Source organism: Callorhinus ursinus, unplaced genomic scaffold, assembly GCF_003265705.2.
Source record: "Callorhinus ursinus isolate GAN/ISIS: 27379988/994484 unplaced genomic scaffold, GSC_fseal_2.0 scaffold4, whole genome shotgun sequence".
Classification (NCBI taxonomy): domain Eukaryota; kingdom Metazoa; phylum Chordata; class Mammalia; order Carnivora; family Otariidae; genus Callorhinus; species Callorhinus ursinus.
Window position 1 is genome coordinate 80,305,772 of NW_027397066.1, and position 20,914 is coordinate 80,326,685.

The following is a 20,914-nucleotide window of genomic DNA, read 5'->3' on the forward strand; positions in this document are numbered from 1 at the left end:
GTACTACTGGGTATTTACCACAAAGATACAAATGTAGGGATCTGAAGGGGTACGTGCACCCCAATGTTTATAGCAGCAATGTCCACAATAGCCAAACTGTGAAAAGAGCCAAGATGTCCATAGACAGATGAATGGATAAAGAAGAGGTGGTATATATACACAATGGAATATTATGCAGCCATCAAAAGGAATGAGATCTTGCCATTTGCAACGACGTGTATGGAACTGGAGGGTGTTATGCTGAGTGAAATAAGTCAATCAGAGAAAGACATGTATCATATCATCTCACTGATATGAGGAATTCTTAATCTCAGGAAACAAACTGAGTGTTGCTGGAGTGGTGGGGGTGGGAGGGATGGGGTGGCTGGGTGATAGACATTGGTTACGGTATGTGCTATGGTGAGCGCTGTGAATTGTGCAAGACTTTTGAATCACAGATCTGTACTTCTGAAACAAATAATGCAACATATGTTAAGAAAAAAAAAAGAAGAAGATAGCAGGAGGGGAAGAATGAAGGGGAGTAAGTCGGAGGGGGAGACGAACCATGAGAGACGATGGACTCTGAAAAACAAACTGAGGGTTCTAGAGGGGAGGAGGGAGGGGGAATGGGTTAGCCTGGTGATGGGTATTAAAGAGGGCACGTTCTGCGTGGAGCACTGGGTGTTATGCACAAACAATGAATCATGGAACACTACATCAAGAACTAATGATGTAATGTATGGTGATTAACATAACAATAAAAAATTTAAAAAAAGAAAGATAGGAGTTCAAACAGTTGTTTTCAAGGAGAATTTATAAGAAATGAAAGAAATCAAAATTTTCTGGGGTTGAAAGTAAAACTTCTTGTCATTCCATCTCTACATATAGCAAAAAGCTCTCAAAGCAAGAAATGGCCTAAGATCAAAAACCAAATCCAGGATATGACTGTAAGACCCTTTGTTAAGACCTCAGAAAGATTTAAGATGGTACGTCATAGAATCTTTCAGTTAAAGAAAAGGCTTCTAAGAATTTTAAGGCCATATGTCATAGACCCTCTTGGCTAAAATAATAATAATGCTCCTAAGAATCTAAGAATATCGAAACACAGCAGCACCAAAGGTGACCCAAAGTAGACAAAGGTTTTCCTAAGAAATACATTTGAGTGTGGCTTTTGTCCAGGTATTTGATTCTAAGTCAATACAATAAGATACTTACAAAATAGTTTTTAAAGGGAATTATACAAACCTGAAAAGAAAGAGACAACAACAGTGCAAAATGAAAAGTGGCTATAGATCCCTCATCTTCTATAGGAGAAAGCTCCAACTGCAAACACAGCCTACTTTGGGATTTTTTTATTGCTTCTTGAGGTAAGCCTGCATTGCCATATACTTCCCTCTTTGGACCACTTTTGCTGTATTCCAAAGGTTTTGACCATTGTGCTTTCATTTTCATTTGTTTCCATGTCTTTTTTGATTTCTTTGATTTCCTGGTTGACCCATTCAAGGTTTAGTAGCATGTTGTTTAACCTCCATGTATTTTTGGTCTTTCCAGATTTTTTCTTATGGTTGACTTCTAGTTTCATAGTGTTGTGGTCATAAAAGGTACATGGTATGAATTCAATCTTTTTGTATTTGTTGAGGTCTGTTTTATGACCTAATATGTGATCTATTCTGGAGAATCTTCCGTGTACACTTGAAAAGAATATGTATTCTGCTGTTTTAGGATGGAATGTTCTAAATACATCTATTAAGTGCATCTAGGATGGAATGTTCTGAATATATCTGTTAAGTCCATCTGGCCCAGTGTGTCATTCAAAGCTATTGTGGCCTTGTTATTTTCTACTTAGATGATTTGTCTATTAATGTCAATGGGGTGTTAAAGTCCCCTACTATTATTATATTATCAATTAGTTTCTTTATGTTTGTTAATTTTTTATATATTTGGGTGCTCCCATGTTGGGTACATAAATATTTACAATTGTTATGTCTTGTTGTATTAACCCCTTTGTGGTTATATAATGCCTTTCTTTGTCTCTTTTTAAAGTATTTATTTTAAAGTCTAGTTTGGGGGCACCGGGGTTGCACAGTCAGTTAAGCATCCAACTCCTGACTTTGGCTTAGGTCGTGATCTCAGGGTTGTGAGATTGAGTCCCATGTTGGGCTCCACAATCAGCATGGAATCTGCTTGAGTTTCTCTCTCCCTTTCCCTCTGTTCTTCCTCCCCATGCTCTCGTTCTCTCTCTCTCTTAAATGAATAAATAAATCTTTAAAATAAATAAATAAAATATAGTTTATCCAATATAAGTATTGCCACTCTGGCTTCCTTTTGACATCCATTTGCATGATAAATGTTTCTCCACAAGATTCTGTTGAGAAATCTCCAGCTAGCCTTAAAGGTCTTCCCGAGTAAATTAAGAACTTCCTTTGTCTTGCTGCTCTTCAGATTGTTTCTTTATCACTATATTTTGCAAATTTAATTACAATATGTCTTGGAGTGGACCCACTTTTGTTGATTTTGATGGGAGTTTTCCGTGCCTCCTGGATCTGGATATCTTGTTTCCTTCCTCAGACTAGGGAAGTCTTCTGCTATTATTTCCTGAAATAAATTTTCTGCTCCCTTTTCTCTCTCCTTCTTCTGGGACTTCTGTAATATGAATGTTATTACATCTGTTGGAGTCATGAGTTCCCTAAGTCTACTCTCATGTCCCATAATTATTGTTTCTCTCTTTTTGTTCAGCTTCATTATTTTCCATTATTTTGTCTTCTAAGTCACTAATCATTCCTCTGCTTCTTCTGGCCTGTTGTTAATTGTATCAAACCCATTTCTAATCTCGTTTATTGTATTCTTCATCTCTGATTGATTCTTTCTTAACTCTTTTATCTCTGTAGTAAGGGTCTCACTAATATCTTCTATTTTTTTCTCAAGCTCAGTGAGTATCATTATGATTGTTACTTTAAATTCTCCATCAGGCATGTTACTTGTATCTGTTTTGCTTAGATCTCTAGCCGTGTCCTTATCTCTTCTTTCATTTGGAATAAATTCCTCTGTCTTGGCATTTTGTCTAAGTCTCTGCCTTCTCCATTAGAAAAGCCAATTATGTCTCCTGCTCCTGAAAGTAACAGCCTTATGAAGAAGAGGTCATGTAGTGCCCAGGGTGTAGTGCTTCACGGAATGTCTCCAGGCATGCTGCATGCACTCTGCTATTGTGTTTTGGCTGCTCTATCTTCAGGCCAGTTGTCTCTAGAGGCTCTCCCTGCCTTCTGTGGGCAGTGTTTGGTCCCTGGACTGAATGTGGTGAGTTTTAACTAGGTGTACTCTAATCTGCTTGTGAAATGAGACCTGATACCAACTCTGCCAGAAATGAAGCCCTGTAGAACTCTCTGGTCAGGAAATATTGTGTGGGCAGGGGCTTCTGGGGGGAGGGACTTGACCTTTTGGGGGAGGGGCCTGTTGTGCTGGGACTGAAGCAAGCTTGACTGAGAAAGGCAGTCCTGCCAAAGCACATGGGGTGGAGATTGGTGTAAACAAGTTAGGCAGCCAGAAACACAGCCTATTTCTTATAGAAAAGAAAGGATGTTTCAAAAGATGGAACCAAGAGCCCAAAGGCAGAACAAAGGACCTTGGAAAATCATTCCAAGGGAGCCCAACTGGGCCCTAATCAAGGAAATTACAATATGTGCCTGGTTGGATTTCATAGTTGTTATAGGCCTATGACTGTTATGGGCCTCTAGTTCTCTCTTTTCTGAATAGGAGCATTATATAGGATAATAGTATGATTATCCTATCTTTCTCCCATTGCTGTGTTTTGGGATGTGTGAGGCAGATAATGTGTGTCTTTAGTTCATAGCTCTTCTGACAGAGAGAAGTCATACTCAAGAAGCTAATCTAAAGTATCACACCCGACAATTCTCACCTATAGCGATACAGGTCTTAGATAACAAAATACTGGACTTCAAGATTACACCATAATTACATGAGACTTTGGAGGCCTGGGGAAGGCATTTAGGACAACTGTAAATGTTTTGTGGGCCAAGGGTAGTCTATAGTAAATTAAAATGGCCAAAAATTCTTTGCTATCTATGTCATTGAGAGATGAAGTGTCATGCTCTTCTGTCCAACATGTGCTGCCCTGAGTAACCTGATTAACAAACAGAATGTGGGATTTCTGACATTAGGAAATAAGACTTGTACCATCCTGCCAGGTCCTATAGAGTCCTGAGCTACCAAATTAAAAGACCAACTACCCTGGAACAGCAATGCTGAAGCTATGTATGAACTCTGAATGACAGTCTTATCTGAGCTCTGCCTTCCAGCCATCCCACAAAATAGTAAGATACAAAAGAAAACTCTGTGTTTTTAAGCCACCAAGTTTGTTATGCAGCAACACATAACTATACGTTAACATTTATATAAGTTATTTTTGTGCTGGATTCTTAGTTCTGTATACTAAAATATCCAGTGAGAATACTAGAATATGTTTTAGGCTATCCCCAAAATAAAATTTTAACAAAAGTGCATTTCATAAGTTAAAATACTGGCAGTGACCACACAGTTGATATATATGTTCACCCATAAAGAGAAATTAGGAAATTTACTGAATAAAGGAAAACAATAGAAAATTACCATTAAGATATGTGACCTGTTAAATTGAAATCTTACTAAAATTATACATTATTTTTAATCTATCTGTGTTTAGTGTATAGTCAATACTTTTAAAAATGTGACTTAAAATGACAACACAAACCACAGAACAAAAAGAATTGTGCTTTTTGGTACATCCATCTTGTCAAGAATATTAAGTTATATAACTACATAGATTAATTACTAACCTGGCATTTCCTCTGTCCTGAAGTCCTGTGTGAATCGAGCAGCACTTTGACCAAATGGAGTACTTTTCAGTATTGGTGTTTTCTTCAAGGAATTGAAAGCAGTTCGAGATTCATTATATGTGCCAGGAGCTGGAGTGATTGATTTCATAGGTACAAATCTCTGGTAAAGAACAAGAAAATATGCCAATGAGAAATGTACTACATAGTACATTTTGATATTTCATGAGTTAAAAGCTGCCTTCTTACTTAATATAACATCTGGAGTTTAATTTATTTATTAATGGAGTGAAAAAATACAGACGAATTAAGATCTTGTACCTATCAAAACATAAAATATATAGCTTTTAGTAAGATCATATATATATTAATACAGTAATGCATTACGTACTTTACTAAGCCAAATAGACATTTTGAAGGAAATTATCTCAAGATGAGATTCTGGATGATAATGTATGGACAATCTTCACATTTAAATTATTCTGCAAGTTAAGATAATAAATAAAAAACTATATGATGTAACATGGTTTCTTTTAGGGAATAATATTAATACAAATTGACAAAGTTCCTTGATATATATATTCAATTAACTCAACAATATCATTAAATATCTTAAGAAAAAAATCTTAGATTCAAGAGATACATAAATCTGGTTTAGCTTATAATATTAAACTTATAAATTTATGTTTATTATAAACTTATAATATTTAACTTAATATTAGATATATATATACATACATATATAACTGAAATCATGAAGTATAGCATTGTATATTTTTTAACTTTTTATTTGGAATTAATTTCAAATTTACAGAAAAAATTTGCATGAATAAAAATAATTAAGAAAATACATGTATTATATAATGTTTACCCAGATTCACACATTGTTAATGTTATGCCAATTGCTTTTTTCATTTGGCCACACTCTGCTTCTTTCTCTTTCTTTCAGTACGTCTATTCCTTCCTCTCTGTGTCTCCCTGTGTGTGTGTCTCTACACACACACACACACACACACAAGCATGCAGCATATATATAGAACCATTTAATGGAAAGTTGTATATGTCATGACCCTTTACCCCTTAATATTTTGGTGTATATTTACTAAAAGTATGGATTTTTTTTTTACATATCTGAAGCACAGTTATCAACTTCAATAAATGTATCAATGATATAATATTTTTATCTAATCAACTATTCATCTTCCAAATCTGTCAGTTGATCTCATAATGCCTCTACTGCATTTTTCCCCTTCAAGCATATAATTAATCTAGGTTTAGATATTGCTTTTAGCCTCCTTTAATATAGGAACATTTCTACAACCTTCCTCTGTGTTCTATGACTTTGGAAGAATATAGCACCCCATTTTTGTATAATAAAACCATTATTAGTTGGGACTTCTCTGATGCTTCCTCATGATTATATTCAGGTTATGCATTCCTGGACAGCATACTAAATAGGTGATGTGACTTTCTCAAGAGTATCATATGTAGAGGTACATGATGTCCTTGAACCACAGTGGTCATTTTAATTTTATAAAATTGAATATTCCCTCTACATTTACCAGTAAGCACTCAACATTCTACTGTAAGCAAGAGCCCTCTTTTCTCCCCCAATTATTCATTTCATGATTTATATACCTATTTATGTATTTCCAATCCATATGGAAATATGAATACCATTTTTAACTATTTATAATTAATTACTGTGGTTTTTTGTTGTTGTTGTTTTTGTTGTTGTTGTACCAGTAGGGAGCCCTCTAAGTTGGTTCATATGTCCCTATGATATGCCGTCATCTTTTTTGTTGTTGTTGAGACTTTTCTTATTTTGTGACATAATATGTTACAGGTTCATCTTCCACCTACTTTGCCCAGTCCCTGCTTCTTGGCTTATTTAGCAAGCTGGGATATATATCTATACTATCTACAACTATACCTATACCTATATCTATACACACAAATACTCATAAAGATACATACACATATATAATTTAGGAATCATGAATTCACATCAAACTTTCAATTCAAATCTATCATACAAGGTCCTTTTTCAACTCCCTTAATCCATATTTGTATGTACCCTCTTCCAAGTGAAAACCCTAGTTTACAACATTGACTTTTTTGCTCAGTGTAATACATCTAAAATAGTTTCATTATTCCGTCACCCATACCATTATAACAAACCAACCTCCTAAAAAGAATTCAGAAATTGTTTGTAATTCTTGCACTCACTATCCCCTCCAACTCCTTCCTATCCAAGACTGATGTAGTCAAATACTGTGGGGTAGTCTGGATTATTCTTTCCCCCTCTTCAACATGGCTAAACGTATTCACTTAGAATACAGTGGTACATTTGTTTCTATTCACTTTCAGTTTTAGGGTTTCTGTTTAAGCCTTCCCATTCTTTTCTATTTATTTTTATTTTTGAATATATGGAACATTGACATGCTTCTGAAAGACAAATATATATGTTAATATATAATATACTTAAAAAGTATACTCAAGGGGCGCCTGGGTGGCTCAGTCGTTAAGCATCTGCTCTGGGCTCAGGTCATGATCCCAGGGTCCTGGGATCGAGCCCCGCATCGGGCTCCCTGCTCAGCGGGAAGCCTGCTTCTCCCTCTCCCACTCCCCCTGCTTGTGTTTCCTCTCTCGCTGTGTCTCTCTCTGCCGAATAAATAAATAAAATCTTTTTTAAAAAAGTATACTCAAAGGCTTTTGAGGAAAAGAGGGCAGAGGAGTAGGGGACCCTATTCCAACTGGTCCCTGGAATTGAGCTGGATATCTACCAGACCACTCTGAACACCCGTGAAATCAGCCTGAGATGTACGAAGATCTGGAACTCTACAAACAGAATATCGCAGGTGGTTGGTTTTGAAGTACAAAGCAGGGGGCCATGATTCTGCGGGCAGATAGCAGAGGACAAACGGCAGCAGGGGGGAGCCTGGCCATGGGGATCCTACACCACTGGTGAGCGATAGCCTCCCCCGCTGGGAATGGGGCACAGACTCGCAGATCGGTAGTGGCGGGGAAAGGACTTTAGGGCAGACCCCCCATGGAAACCAGAGCAGCGGGGCCGCATGTGCAAACTGGGGGTGGCTGGCGGTTTTAGAAGCACAAAGGGCAGAGATGAGCCCCGACCCGGAGGCGAGGACTGGGAGCGCTGCTGAGGGGTGCACAACCCAGGACACTGCAGTTTATAGCAGCACAGACAGAAATGGAGAGAGTGTGGCCTAGAGAGCTCACTGAAGAACAGACTGCGATCCCTCTGCTCTGAGGCAGAGAGTTGGAATCTTCTGCTCTGACTCTCTAAAGAGACGCAGAAAGATGCCAGGGAAAGCCACCAGAGAACAAAAGCCCCAAAAAACTGGTTTCCACTGAGCCCATCCCCACCACAGGGGGCAGAGCAAATCTGCCCAAACAGGGATGCCTGAATGACAGTGTGGCAGGCCCCCCTCCAGAAGACAGGCTGGGAAAACAAGAGGCCAGCAACCCTAAGGTACCTAGAAAACAGGTGCATCTTGCTTGGATTATGGTCAATAATTTGGACTCTGTACATTCCCTCAACTACCCATCAATAGAATGACTAGGAAGAAGAACCCCCAAAATAGGAAAGACTCAGAGGTTATGACTTATGCCACAGATTTACAAGTAGATTCAGATATAACCAAGATGTCGGAGATGGAATTTGGGCTAGCAATTGTGAAGACAATAGCTAGAATGGAGAAATCAATTAATGGCAACATAGAGTCTTTAAGGGCAGAAATGAAAGCTGAATTGGCAGAACTTAAAAATGCCATCAGTGACATCCAATAATCTAGATAATCTAACAGCTAGGGTAAGTGAGGCAGAAGAACGAATTAGTGACCTGGAAGACCATTTAATAGATAAAAAGGGAAAAGAGGAGGCCAGGGAAAAACAACTCAGAATCCATGAAAATAGAATCAGAGAAATAAGTGACACCATGAAGCGTTCCAATGTCAGAATTATTGGGATCCCAGAAAGGGTAGAGAGAGAGAGAGGACTAGAAGATATATTTGAGCAAATCGTAGCTGAGAACTTCCCTCATCTGGGCAATGAAACAAACATTCGTGTCCTAGAGGCAGAGAGGACCCCTCCCAAGATCAAGGAAAACAGGCCAACACCCCGGCATGTAATAGTAAAACTCGCAAATCTTAGAAGCAAGGAAACCATCTTAAGGGAAGTTAGGGGGAAGAGATTCCTTACGTACAGAGGGAGAAACATCAGAATAACGTCAGCCCTATCCACAGAGACCTGGCAAGCCAGAAAGGCCTGGCAAGACATATTCAGGGTACTAAACGAGAAGAACATGCAGCCAAGAATACTTTATCTGGTAAGGCTGTCATTTACAATGGATGGAGAGATGCAGAGCTTCCAAGACCAGTAGAAAGTGAAAGAATATGTGACCACTAAGCCGGCCCTGTAAGAAATATTAAAGGGGGTTCTATAAAAGGAGAAAGACCCCAAGAATGATATACAACAGAAATTTACAGGGACAATCTATAAAAACAAGGTCATCACAGGCAACATGATGACAATAAATTCATATCTTTCAATAATCGCTCTCAGTGTGAATGGCCTAAATGCTCCCATAAAACGGCACAGGGTTGCAGACTGGATAAAAAGACAGGACCCATCCATATGCTGTCTACAAGAGACTCATTTTGAACCTAAAGATACATCCAGACTGAAAGTGAAGGGATGGAGATCCATCTTCCATGCCAGCGGACCTCAAAAGAAAGCTGGGGTAGCAATTCTTATATCAGACAAATTAGATTTTAAACTAAAGACCCTAGTTAGAGACACAGAAGGACACTATATCATTCTTAAAGGGTCTATCCAACAAGATCTAACAATTGTAAATATCTATGCCCCCAACATGGGAGCAGCCATGTACATAAGCCAACTGTTAACTGAAATAAAGAGTCATATTGATAACAATACATTAATTGTAGGAGACCTCAATACTTCACTTGCAGCAATAGACATATCATCTAAGCAGAAAATCAACAAGGAAACAAGAGCTTTGAAAGACACACTGGACCAGATGGACCTCATAGCTATATACAGAACATTCCACCCTAAAACAACAGAATACTCATTCTTCTCGAGTGCACATGGAACTTTCTCCAGAATAGACCACATACTGGGTCACAAATCAGGTCTCAACCGATACCAAAAGATTGAGATAATTCACTGCATATTCTCAGACCATAATGCTTTAAAACTGGAACTCAATCACAAGAAAAAATTTGGCAGAAATTCAAACACTTGGAAGCTAAAGACCACTCTGCTCAAGAATGTTTGAGTCAACCAGGAAATCAAAGAACAACTTAAACAATTCATGGAAACTAATGAGAACGAAAACACATTGGTCCAAAACCTATGGGATACTGCAAAGGCAGTCCTAAGGGGGAAATACATAGCCATCCAAGCCTCACTCAAAAAAATAGAAAAATCCCGAATTCACCAACTAACCCTACACCTTAAAGAGCTAGAGAAAAAGCAACAAATGATGCCTCAGCCACGCATTAGAAGAGAAATAAGATTAGAGCAGAGATCAATGAATTAGAAACCAGAAACACAGGAGATCAGATCAACGAAACTAGAAGCTGGTTCTTTGAAAGAATTAATAAGATCGATAAATCACTGGCTAGACTTATCCAAGACAAAAGAGAAAGAACCCAAATTAATAAAATTATGAATGAAAGGGGAGAGATCACAACTAACCCAAAGGAAATAGAAACAATTATTAGAAATTATTATCAACAACTATATGCCAATAAACTGAGCAATCTGAATGAAATGGATGCCTTCCTGGAAACCTATAAGCTGCCAAGACTGAAACAGGAAGAAATTGACAACCTGAATAGGCCAATAACCAGTAACGAGATTGAAGCAGTGATCAAAAACCTCCCAAAAAACAAGAGTCCAGGGCCTGATGGATTCCCTGAGGAATTCTACCAAACATTCAAAGAAGAAATAATACCTATTCTCCTGAAGCTATTTGAAAAAATAGATACCAAAGTAAAGCTTCCAGACTCATTCTGTGAGGTCAGCACTACCTTAATCCCCAAACCATGCAAAGACCCCATCAAAGAGGAGAATTTCAGACCGATATCCTTGATGAATATGGATTCCAAAATCCTCAACAAAATCCTAGCTAATAAGATCCAACAATACGTCAAAAGGATCATCCACCACGACCAAGTGGGATTTATCCCTGGGATGCAAGGGTGGTTCAACATTCGCAAATCAATCAATGTAATAGAACATGTTAATAAGAGGAGAGAGAAGAACCATATGGTCCTCTCAATTGATACAGAAAAAGCATTTGACAAGATACAGCATCCTTTCCTGATTAAAATTCTTTCAGAGTATAGGGATACAGGGAACATTCCTCAAGTTCATAAAATCCATCTATGAAAAACCCACAGTGAATATCATCCTCAACGGGGAAAAGCTGAGAGCCTTTTCCTTAAGATCAGCAACACGTCAAGGATGCCCACTCTCGCCACTATTGTTCAACAAAGTACTAGAAGTCCTAGCAATAGCAATCAGACAACAAAAAGAAATAAAAGGTATTCAAATTGGCAAAGAAGAAGTCAAACTCTCTCTTTTCACAGATGACATGATACTTTATGTGGAAAACCCAAAAGACTCCACCCCCAAATTACTAGAACTCATACAGCAATTCAGTAATGTGGCAGGATACAAAATCAATGCACAGAAATCAGTTGTTTTCTTATACATTAACAATGCATATGTAGAAGGAGAAATTAGAGAATCAATTCCATTTACAATAGCACCAAAAACCTTAAATACCTCGGAATAAACCTAACCAAAGAAGTAAAGGATCTATACTCTAGGAACTACAGAACACCCATGAAAGAAATTGAATAAGACACAAAAATATGGAAAAACATTCCATGCTCATGGATTGGAAGAATAAATATTGTTAAAATGTCTATGCTACCCAGAGCAATCTATACCTTCAATGCTATCCCGATCAAAATTCCAATGACATTTTTCAAAGTGCTAGAACAAACAATCCTAAAATTTGTATGGAATCAGAAAAGATCCCGAATCGCCAAGGAAATGAAAAAGAAAAACAAAGCTGGGGGCATCAAGTTGCCCGATTTCAAGCTATATTACAAAGCAGTGATCACCAAGACAGCATGGTACTGGCACATAAACAGACATATAGACCAATGGAACAGAATAGAGAGCCCAGATATGGACCCTCAACTCTATGGTCAAATAATCTTCAACAAAGCAGGAAAAAACATGCAATGGAAAAAAGACAGTCTCTTCAATAAATGGTGCTGGGAAAATTAGACAGCTATATACAGAAGAATGAAACTTGACCATTCTCTAACACCATACACAAAGATAAACAAAATGGATGAAAGACCTCAATGTGAGAGAGGAATCCATCAAAATCCTAGAGGAGAACATAGGCAGTGACCTCTTTGACATTGGCCACAGCAACTTCTTTCAAGATACATCTACAAAAGCTAGTGAAACAAAAGCGAAATGAAACAAAAGCTAGTGAAACAAAAGCGAAATTTTTGGGACTTCATCAAGATAAGAAGCTTCTGCACAGCAAAGGAAATAGTCAACAAAACAAAGAGGCAACCCACAGAATGGGAGAAGATATTTGCAAATGACACTACAGATAAAGGGCTGGTATCCAAGATCTATAAAGAACTTTTCAAACTCAAAACCCAAAAAACAAATAATCAAGTAAAAAAATGGGCAGAAGACATGAAGAGACAGTTCTCTGAAGAAGACATACAAATGTCTAACAGACACATGAAAAAATGGTCATCATCATTAGCCATCAGGGAAATTCGAATCAAAACCACATTGAGATACCACCTTATACCAGTTAGAATGGCAAAAATTGACAGGGCAAGAAACAACAAATGTTGGAGAGGTTGTGGAGAAAGGGGAACCTTCTTACCTTGTTGGTGGGAATGCAAGTTGGTACAGCCACCTTGGAAAACACTGTGGAGGTTCCTCAAAAAATTAAAAATAGAGCTACCCTATGACCCAGCAATTACACTCCTGGGTATTTACCCCAAAGACACAGATGTAGTGAAAAGAAGGGCCATATGCACCCCAATGTTCATAGCAGCAATGTGCGCAATAGCCAAACTATGGAAGGAGCCGAGATGCCCTTCAACAGATGAATGGATAAAGAAGATGTGGTCCATATATACAATGGAATATTACTCAGCCATCAGAAAGGATGAATACCCAACTTTTGCACTGGCATGGATGGGACTGGAGGAGATTATGCTAAGTGAAATAAGTCAAGCAGAGAGAGTCAATTATCATATGGTTTCACTTATTTGTGGAACATGAGGAATAGCACAGAGGACATTAGGAGAAGGAAGGGAAAAATGAAGGAGGGGGGAGTTGGAGGGAGAGATGAACCATGAGAGGCTATGGTCTCTGAGAAACAAACAGGGTTTTAGAGGGTAAGGGGGAAGGGGGATGGGTTAGCCCGGTGATGGGTATTAAAGGAGGGCACGTACTGCATGGAGCACTGGGTGTTATACGAAAACAATGGATCATGGATCACATCAAAAACTAATGATGTATTGTATGGTGACTAACATAACTTAATAAAATAAAAAATTTTTTTAAAAAGTATACTCAAAGACATGCTACTCCCTTCATTTCCCTTCCACCCCATGGATGCTGCACCACTGGAGGAAAATAGTCCAAATTTGAAACATTTGCTTATTTTCATGGTATAGAAATTATTAGTCACACTACCATGTGGCTAATCTCATGCTACCATTATAACATCAACCAACATGCAAAACTGGAAAAATTAACAGTCGGTTCCTGCAAGCCAATAAAGATGAACTAACTGCAGCATACCAGCACTTCCATTCCATCTCTTTACATCCCTTGTAGGTAATCAACTTCATTGTTTTCTGGTTTATCCTTTATGTGTTTATATAAAAATAAGTAGTTGTGTGTATGTTTTGTTTTTTTCTTTTCCATGTTGTTGTTTGAAGTTTAATAAACATACAGTGTTATATTAGTTTCCGGTGTACAATATAAGGGTTGTATAATTCTATATATTACTCAGTGCTCATCACAATAAATATATTCTTAATCTCCTTTATTTCATCCATCCTCCCACCCACCTCCCCTCTAGACCACAAGCTTATTCTCCATATTTAAGAGTCTGGGGGCGGGGGAGGTTGTTGTTTGTCTCTTTTTTTTCCTTGTTAGTTCATTTGTTTTGTTTCTTAAATTCCACATATGAATGAAATCATATGGTGTTTATCTTTCTCTGTCTGACTTATTTCTCTTAGCATTACACCCTCTATGTCCATTCATGTCATTGCAAATGGCAAGATCTCATTCTTTTTTATGGTTGAGTAATAGTCCAGTGTGGTGTGTGTGTCTGTATGTTTATGTGTGTCTGTGTGTGCCTGTGTGTGCATATACATACACATACCACCTCTTTATCCATTCATCTATTGATGGACACTTGGGTTGCCTCCATATCTTGGCTATTGCAAATAATGCTGCAATAAAAATTCCCAAATAGACATTTTTCCAAAGACAAATGCCAAACAGACACAAGAAAAGATGTTCAACATCACTAATCATCAGGGAAATGCAAATCAAAAATCACAAACTTACACCAACCAGAATGGCTAGAATCAAAAGACAAGAAATAATGTGTTTGTGAGGATGTGGAGAAAAAAGGAATCCTTGTGCACTGTTGGTGGGAATGTAAATTGGTGCAGCCACTGTGGAAAACAGTGTGGAGGTTCCTCAAAAAATTAAAAATAAAATTAGCCATATGGTCCAGCAATTCCACTACTGGGTATTTACCCAGGGAAAACAAAGACACTAACTTGAAAAGATATATGCACCCTTCTGTTTATTGCAGCATTATATGTATGTTTCTCACTTTCCTTTCTTTCTTATACAAAAGGAATACTGATTTCTGGGCCCTATTCTGGATGAATTGAATCAGTCTCTGGAAAAAAGAAGGCACCTGAGTGGTAAAATTCCCCAGGTGTTTCTAATACACAGCAAGATTGAGTACCATTGCTGTAAAAGAAGTCTATGTTTTAAAAACTAATGAGGGGGACATCGGAGGGGGAGACGAACCATGAGAGACTATGGGCTCTGAGAAACAAACTGAGGGTTCTAGAGGGGAGGTGGGTGGGGGGACGGCTTAGCCTGGTGATGGGTATTAAAGAGCGCACGTACTGAATGGAGCACTGGGTGTTATACGCAAACAATGAATCATGGAACACTACATCAAAAACTAATGATGTAATGTATGGTGATTAACATAACATAGTAAAAAAAGAAAAGCAAAAAATAAAATAAAATAAAAAATAATAGTTGAAGACCTAAGGAAATTCAATGCATTTAGATAAAATACCAAGTAACTCCTTAAATCAATAATTAAAATAAGTATCCCAGAAAAATGTGTTTCTATAAACCAAAAATTATGTGTTCTAAATCTACCTTGTTAATTGCATTATTGTTTTTTCTATCAGTCATTAAATATATACATTCATATTCAACCAACCACTAACACTACCCCTAGCAGGCGGTCCTGTTGGTTTTAATTCTTCCGTATCTTTCACCCCAGACCCATTATTGTTTTCTTCATCATCCCCTTAAACAAAATTGATATCATATTCTTTTCCATTTCTGAAAATATATTTAAAATTTTGTAATTGGTGCCAAGTGATATCAAATAAGGACTACGTGTTAGAGGAATAGAAACAGCATAAGAAGTGAGGGTTCTAGTTATAAAAAATGGTATTTTTAAAAAATCAAGGACACACACACATCCTGTTCTCACACATCTGTTTTGTGTAGTACCTTCAGTACTATCAAGTCGCTCAAGGCAGACACCTGGTATTCATTCCTAATTCTTCCCAGTCCCTCAGCACAACAACTAACCAGTTAAAAAGTCATTTCAGTTATGTCTCCAAAAATATACCTGCAATCCATCTCCTTGTCTCCAAGGAGGTGCCTCTTAAGTACAATGAAACCAAAGTAGTAACTTGTAGTCATCTGAAAGTTAATAACCTTCCTGAGTTAAGATAAATTAATCAGAGCTGTATGTACTATAGTTGGATAAATACTGCAACTACTTTGATCTAGAGGCTGCCACATTATAAAAGTTTGCTGGTATTAAACTGCCATGGAAATATCTTAGATACCTTCAAGTTGCCTTGGTGTATACCCTGGAGAATGTGATACAATTACTGTGAAATAGACTCTTGCATCACAAATAAAGACCCTAGTTGCAGTTGTAGATATGATCTATCCCCACCCTCCACAGAGAGCCTTCAGGACCTTCTCTGAAAAATATGCATGTCCTTAAAGATTACATGTTAATACTCTACATATTCACTGGCAGAGTATATTTTAAAACTCAGACTAAATCTGTTATAAGGTAAACTGAACGTTCACATATACAAATTTAAAATGTTTAATAGATGGTTTCAATTCAAATATTCACCTTTGCTTGTTAATATTATAATCTTATTTCATTTTAGCCATATTTTTTGGCAATATGATTTGCCCCATCCATGTCTGTTTCCAATTTGCTTACATATCACTTTTCTTTTTATGATCTCCCTAAACACCATCAGATTTGTTGCTGGCTTCACATTGTATCTATTATGCTTTATGTATGAAAACGACTGTAGAACATTACCTGGGATTGAGAAAGAAAAGCAGGTGATGCATCATTTACACTTGGTGTCATACTTTCAGCCTTCTGAAATTGACTTTTAATGTCATATTTTCCAGGCCCTGGTACTCCCTAAATTACAGAAAGGAAAAATACATGTTCTCATTAAGAAAGCATCTATAGTACCTAAGGGAACAGTTGGCTAAATATATGAACCAAAGCTACAGGATTTTTAAGCAAATTCCTATGTGATATTACCAAAGCACTTCAGTAAAAGGCAAGCCAGAACAAACTTCGTAAGAGAAACAACAAAAAAATTTTCCTTAGCAAAGCTTCCTAGGAACCTGAAAACACACTACTTGAAACTTTGCTGCCCTCTATTGATAGAGCACAGAAAAAATTTTCTACTTCACATAATTAAACATTACAAGGAATAAAGGTGGCTTCTATATTTCTTCTATTTAAATGTATACAACCAAATCTTCTCTAAGAAAATATTTCACTGTCTTTTCAAATTTCTGTTAGTCAATAGGCTACTTTGTTTCCAACAAATAAGCTTCAGGATATATTTTATTTCAAATAAAATGTTAAAAAATGTAAGACATTAAGTTTTAACCAGATACTTTACAATAGATAAAAATTAATTCAGTAAATACTGGGATTTACTTTTATTATCTTAGTTAAACATACTTAACTTTATATGTATAAATATATATCAAGAATTTAAACACATGTATTATATATATTTATCAAATATATACAAGTGCTATTTAAAAATATACCAAGAAGTGCTAAATATTAATCATCAAATACTTTAATTACCTTGATAGAGTATCTTTCATAGCATAAAAAAGTTTCAAATCTTCTGTTTCATCTATACCTCCTCTACTTTTCTATAGTTAAAAGAATTATTCCTTAATTTATGAATTACATACTTGGGTGTATAATAAAATTCCCTCAGCAAATTCTGTCATCTCTATCATTATTATATGTCCCAAACCAAGCTTTTCTCTCCACCTTCACACACACCACTCTGATCCAAGCCTCCATCTTTCACCAGGATTACTGTGAAATCTTCCTGACTGCCCCCCTGCTTCCACCCTTGTCCTCCTTCAGTCTATTTTCAACATAGCAGCTAGTGATGGATCCAGCTAGACTGCACCACTTGCCTTCTCAAATCCGTCCAATGCCTTGCAATCTCACGCTAAACAAAAATCAACGTCCTTAATATGGTGTGAATTTCACCCCCAGACACACTATCACCAGTCTAACCTAATCTCCTATTACTCTCACATTTCCATTCACTCCATTTATCACAAAGATCAGGCATATCTCAACCTGAGGACCTTTGCACTCCATCTGGGATGTTCTCCTAAATAGCTCCACGGCTCACTCCTTCATTTCAGTAATGTCACTATTCAATGTTACCTTATTAATTAGTCACTTCCAGGCCACCCAATCTAAAATTTAACTGCCTCCTCCAAATAATTCCCACCCCCTTTCCTACCTATTTTTTAACCTTATCATTTTTTACTACCCAAAATATAATTTTCTGCTATGTTGTAACTCCAACAGGGCAGTTATTGTTTTATTTGCTACTGTATCTTTAGAGTACAGAGGAGTATGTGGAGCATAGTAGGTGCTCAGTAAATATTTGCCAAAAAAAATGGATGAATGCATGAATGCACGAATGCATGCACTGAATCCCACATTTTCACTGACCATCTAATGGATTTGGGGATATGTTCCTCTGGGAAATAATGTGGCTTCAAATAAGAACATTAGCCACTTCTAATAATAGTAAAATATCTTAAAGCTCACATATTTAATTTATATTTAACAACAATAATAATAATACTTGGGAAATTTTTATTTAGGAGAAATTCTTATATGTAAGTACCTTTTCGTATTAATAGGTTTGATTCTAAAATTTTATGCAAAGGTCCATGTTATCTTGTCTCAAATGAACAAATCTATGCCATTATTTGGTGATTGGTAGAATAGATGCACTTTTGGCTGTGGCATGTAAGACTGTTTTTAAATCTATGAACTTAAAATAAGTTAGGTTTAGAATTAAAGAAACTTCTACAGAATTCTGTGTTTATAAAAACCTATGAGATACAAATCAAATATAGAAATATAGAGAGCATAGCTTCAAATACACAATATTAATCTATTTTCTTGAACTTTACAGATATGCTATATCCATCTTCTCCGTATAGGCAGGCTTGGTAAAAAATACTCAGCTACTGACAAACTGAGATAACCTTCCTACTGTTATGAACAGTAGTATAAGTGGCCATTACTATGGATCACAGGGAAAAGACTGAATAATTAGATAAGTGAATCTAGTCTTGGGAACTATTTTGCATTAAAGCAGAAATGAAATCTTGACCTCTTTAATGAGTACTTCTTTTTCCTTTTTTACTGTTTTTTCAAAAAGTTCCTAATGTTACTGAACTTTTTTTTCCACTAAAATAAGAGGGCGCCTGGGTGGCTCAGTCGGTTAAGCGACTGCCTTCGGCTCAGGTCATGATCCTGGAGTCCCTGGATCGAGTCCCGCATCGGGCTCCCTGCTCAGCAGGGAGTCTGCTTCTCCCTCTGACCCTCCCCCCATCTCATGTGCTTTCTCTCTCATTCTCTCTGTCTCTCAAATAAATAAATAAAATCTTTAAAAAAAATAAAATAAAATAAAATAAAATAAAATAAAATAAGATATAACAGTACCATTGGGCTTCTAAAAAGTTAAGCTTAGGATATAGTAAGCCAATTAAAAATTTTTTAAAAATAGAAGACAATCACCACTCAAGACAAGTCTCCATTTATGACAATGCAAAGGTGGAAAGGCTTTGAGAAGACCAAACCCTAGGCACAGGCTGAAAATGCTATGTTTATCCTGTTTTTTCAAATTGTTATCAACAGACCACCTGCATTAATATCAACCTATTAGATACATAGCCCCCCTCCCCCAGAGTGTCTCATTTGAGATCTAGTGGATCAGAATCTTGTTGGGTAGAGGAATCTACACTTTTAACAGGCCTCACAGATGATTCTCATGCATAATAAAGAACCACAGCTTAGTCCAAAAGAGGTCACTATTACAGCATCTTCTGCTAAACACATACATTCCCAAGGAAGAAGGCCTAGATCTTAGGAGTATTCTGCTTTGGGAACAGAGGTTAAAGATTACTGAAGCAGGTTGTTTATGGCATCTTTTCATGTGTAACCTAATAAAATGGGCCTCTTGCTTCAAATAAAAACCGGGGTATAATTATCCATTTGATGATCAGATGGCATACAAGTGTTAGGAGGACTAGGGGAAACCACACGATTTTACCTTCACTCCTCTACCTTGGAGTCACCATCAATGATGATTATTTTTTTCATTAAAAATACTAAAAGTTGGGCGCCTCGGTGGCTCAGTCGTTAAGCGTCTGCCTTCGGCTCAGGTCATGATCCCAGGGTCCTGGGATCGAGTCCCACATCGGGCTCCCTGCTCAGCGGGAAGCCTGCTTCTCCCTCTCCCACTCCCCCTGCTTGTGTTCCTGCTCTCACTGTCTCTCTCTGTCAAATAAATAAATAAAATCTTAAAAAAAAAAAAAACTAAAAGTTTACTATGTGCAAAGCACTGGTATATAGGAATAAATAAGGCAAGGGGTCTGCTTTTGAGAAGCTGACACTAGATTAGTGGTTCTAAACCCAAACTGTACATGACAATCATCTGAGGAACTTATAAAAATAACAATGACTCATTCCACCTTATCCAAATTAAAGCCAATGGCAATGAGACCCAGGTGCTTCTTTTCTTTTAATTTAAAGCTTTTTGGTTGATTCTAATGTGCAGTCAGGATAGAGACCTAAATTGGTTTAAAACTCACATTGCTAGGCCTCATCCAAGTGCAATCAGTTTCCAAAAGTTCTGTAACTACCATGGTTTCCTAGGGTTTGAGAGTCCCCTTCATGTAAATAAGGACTACAGTGAGACCAGGTTACCAGGTATATCTTTCAGCTCACATTCTATAATTTTAACTTCTGCAAGCATATTTTTAATTTTTTAATTCTCTAAATCTTTATTCACACTTGCATTACCCTCCATCTTTCCAAGGATATTAACTATAATTTTATTTATAATTCTGTTCTCTTTATTGTCTTTTTTCTTGGAGTTTTATTGATTAGGGGTTTTTTGTTTGTCTTTCTCTGTGTTTCGCATTGGAAGATTTCCTCAAATATCTGATCTCTTTCTCCCCATTCAGATTTAAGAGTGAGCCACTAAAAGAGTTGGTTGAAAAATCCATATATGGATAGATTTGACTTGAAACCTATTGGACTTCATTATGCTGTGGTGGAATCATAAATCAGCCTTTGCATTAGTAGGCCCCAAAATGTCAGTCTT

General features: G+C 37.1%; 1 protein-coding gene across 4 annotated transcripts in view; it reads right to left on the bottom strand.

Annotated features, from left to right (window-relative positions):
- STPG2 (sperm tail PG-rich repeat containing 2) overlaps positions 1–20,914 on the bottom strand; it is a 530,653-nt gene that overhangs the window by 398,179 nt on the left and 111,560 nt on the right. For all 4 annotated transcript variants that reach the window (XM_073891996.1, XM_073891998.1, XM_073891995.1 and 1 more), the window contains exons 8-9: positions 16,546–16,653; positions 4,809–4,968 (exon numbers count right to left, since the gene is read on the bottom strand). In XM_073891996.1, the coding sequence (XP_073748097.1) occupies positions 4,809–4,968; positions 16,546–16,653 (268 nt within the window). The remainder of the gene's footprint in view (positions 1–4,808; positions 4,969–16,545; positions 16,654–20,914) is intronic.